General features: G+C 45.6%; 1 protein-coding gene across 1 annotated transcript in view; it reads left to right on the forward strand.

Moving 5' to 3' along the window:
• The window catches only part of PKHD1 (polycystic kidney and hepatic disease 1 (autosomal recessive)), a 289,357-nt gene that overhangs the window by 16,915 nt on the left and 269,968 nt on the right, over window positions 1-2,474 (forward strand). Inside the window, exons 11-12 of the mRNA XM_019474554.1 lie at window positions 1,390-1,491; window positions 1,799-1,894. Of these exons, the coding sequence (XP_019330099.1) occupies window positions 1,390-1,491; window positions 1,799-1,894 (198 nt within the window). The remainder of the gene's footprint in view (window positions 1-1,389; window positions 1,492-1,798; window positions 1,895-2,474) is intronic.

Consider the following 2,474-nt stretch of genomic DNA (forward strand, 5'->3'; position numbering starts at 1 on the left):
CTGCAGCCTTCTCAGTCGGTAGAGCATGGGAAACTAAAAAATCCTTGGCTAGTGTAAGCATTACCTAGCAACAACTAAAACATCGGTGCGTTATCAACTTTGTTCTCAGCCTAAATCCAAAACACTGTACCAGCTACTAGAAAGGTAATTAACTCTATCCCTACCGAAACCAGGACACCAAGATTCAACAAAGCTGTATGCCCCACAGCCAAAGCAGAATTAGGGGATCAGGGACTGCAGAGCACTGGGCAGCCTTTGACCTTAATCAGAGGTTGCATAAAGCTGAAAGACCACTTGGTTCACTCGCACGGGTCCCCAGCAAGGTCCCATCAAGTTCTTGCCATTAAGTTGGCTGAAGTTAATGTAATGAACGCACTGGTTCCTTACGGGCTGTATCTGAGAAGCTCGGTTCAAGAGATAACAAAAGCTTTTTTTTTGTTTGTTTTTTTTTAGAACATAGCCAATACATGTCTGCATTTTGTATACTGTTTATAGCATACAGCTTGTTTCAGCTATAAATTCAAATCACTTTGTAAAGGAGGATAATTTTATGTCAAATTTTGTTTACAAATTGAGGCACAGTAAAATGAAATAACCCTGAATGGAGTTGGCTATTGGCAGAGCACCAGCAGAAACAAGATCTGCCAGATCTATCCAGTAGACAGTACTGCACTTGACAGTAGTCAATATTGTAAAAGTAAAGTTTAAATATCAGGTAAATTAAGAAAAAAATGCAGATCTGGACAAACTTCCCTCATCTTTTTATTAGTCTTTTTTCAGAACCGTACAAATACAATTGGGTGGTTAAACTAGGACATCTGAGTGCAAAGTGAGTAAATGCCACCAAAGAGAAAAATAGGTTTCCAGCGTGGAAGGGCATGACTAGAACAGAGATAAAATTCCAAAAGATTCTCATGGTCATGATGTGGACACTCAGATGTCACATGTTCAGCTCCCTCCATTTGTCCCTAAGAGACAGTTGGAAAGTGTGGTAACATCTAAACCTACAGGCTAAACTGAGAAGTGAGTCAGACAGGGTCAAAAGGATTAAAACAGTTTTATTTCCACTTTTTTTTGCAGGGCTCCTCAATAGCACAGAATACACCGGTTTGCAATCCGAGCATGACAGATGCAGCCACTGCTAAGTAACAGTGCAAGCATTACAGTATTTCTCCTGTCACGCGGCCAAGTTATCCATGTTGTTCATTCCTGGTGTAATCCCAGCGGCTGCCAAAAACCCCGTGAAGGATCAGTGAGATGCCTGTTTCATTCACAGGGGCCTGCTCCGGCTGGAAACAGTGCAAGTGCACTGCTGGCTCTGACAGAAATAGGGCTGGGATTAACCTTTCCACCGCTCGTTTTCAGATTCCCCTTTTCCTTCCTCTGTAGAAATAACCTCTGTGTTCCCAGCTGGTGGGAGTCTCGGAGGAGGCACCGATCTCACTGTCACGGGGGATTTCTTTGAGGAGCCGTTGCAGGTCGCCGCTGCAGGTAAGAGGAGAAATGTGTTAAATGTTTTGTGTGTGTTTGTTTGGGTTTTTTTAAATACAGTGGTCATGGCCCTGACCACAAAACCCAACTGATGTTGATGGATAGCAGTGCGGGAGTTGTAGGACTCACCATCAGGAAAGTCCAGTTATTCTGACTGTGGGCATGAACCGTTTTGCTTGTTTGATGGCATAAGCCCAGGCTTTTAGCAAAGTGTTGACCCCTTTTGGAGACAAGATGGGTTCATGCTGCAGCTCAGCTGTGTTTCCAAGTCTCTCACAGCACATTTGTCTCCTTTTTCTGCTGCCAGGTGTCCCCTGTAAAGTCAAGCATGTCTCTCCGCAGCAAATCAGATGCACCACTGAGCCTGTCGGCAAGGGCAGGAGGCTTGGTGCCCCCCAGCCAGGTACGGTATTCAAATAACTGAAGGGCCAAATAAGCAAATACACATGGAAATGGGGGACAGAAGTCGATTGGTGATGAATGCAATCAAGAAACAGGGCTTTCCAAAATTCTGTCTGCTTCAGAATTGTCAGTTTCTCCTAGGTTTGATAGGGATGAGGGCCACAAAAGTGATCAGAGGGATGAAACACCTCTCCTATGAGGAAAGGCTGATGAGAGAGTTGGGGATGTTCAGCCTGGAGAAGAGAAGGCTTCGGGGAGACCTTCTTGCAGCCTGTCAGTACTTAAAGGGGGCTTATAAGAAAGATGGCGGCAAACTTTTTAGCAGGGCCTGTTGCGACAGGACAAGGGGGAATGGCTTTAAACTAAAGGGGGGTAGATTGAGACTAGAGAGAAGGAAGAAATTTTTTACGCTGAGGGTGGTGAAACACTGGCCCAGGTTGCCCAGAGAGGTGGTGGATGCCCCATCCCTGGAAACATTCCAGGTCAGGTTGGACGGGGCTCTGAGCAAGCTGATCTAGTTGAAGACGTCCCTGCCCACAGCAGGGGGGTTGGACTAGATGACCTGTAAAGGTCCCTTCCAA

Source organism: Aptenodytes forsteri, unplaced genomic scaffold (genome assembly GCF_000699145.1).
Source record: "Aptenodytes forsteri isolate BGI_AS27 unplaced genomic scaffold, ASM69914v1 Scaffold57, whole genome shotgun sequence".
In the NCBI taxonomy this organism is placed as follows: Eukaryota; Metazoa; Chordata; class Aves; order Sphenisciformes; family Spheniscidae; genus Aptenodytes; species Aptenodytes forsteri.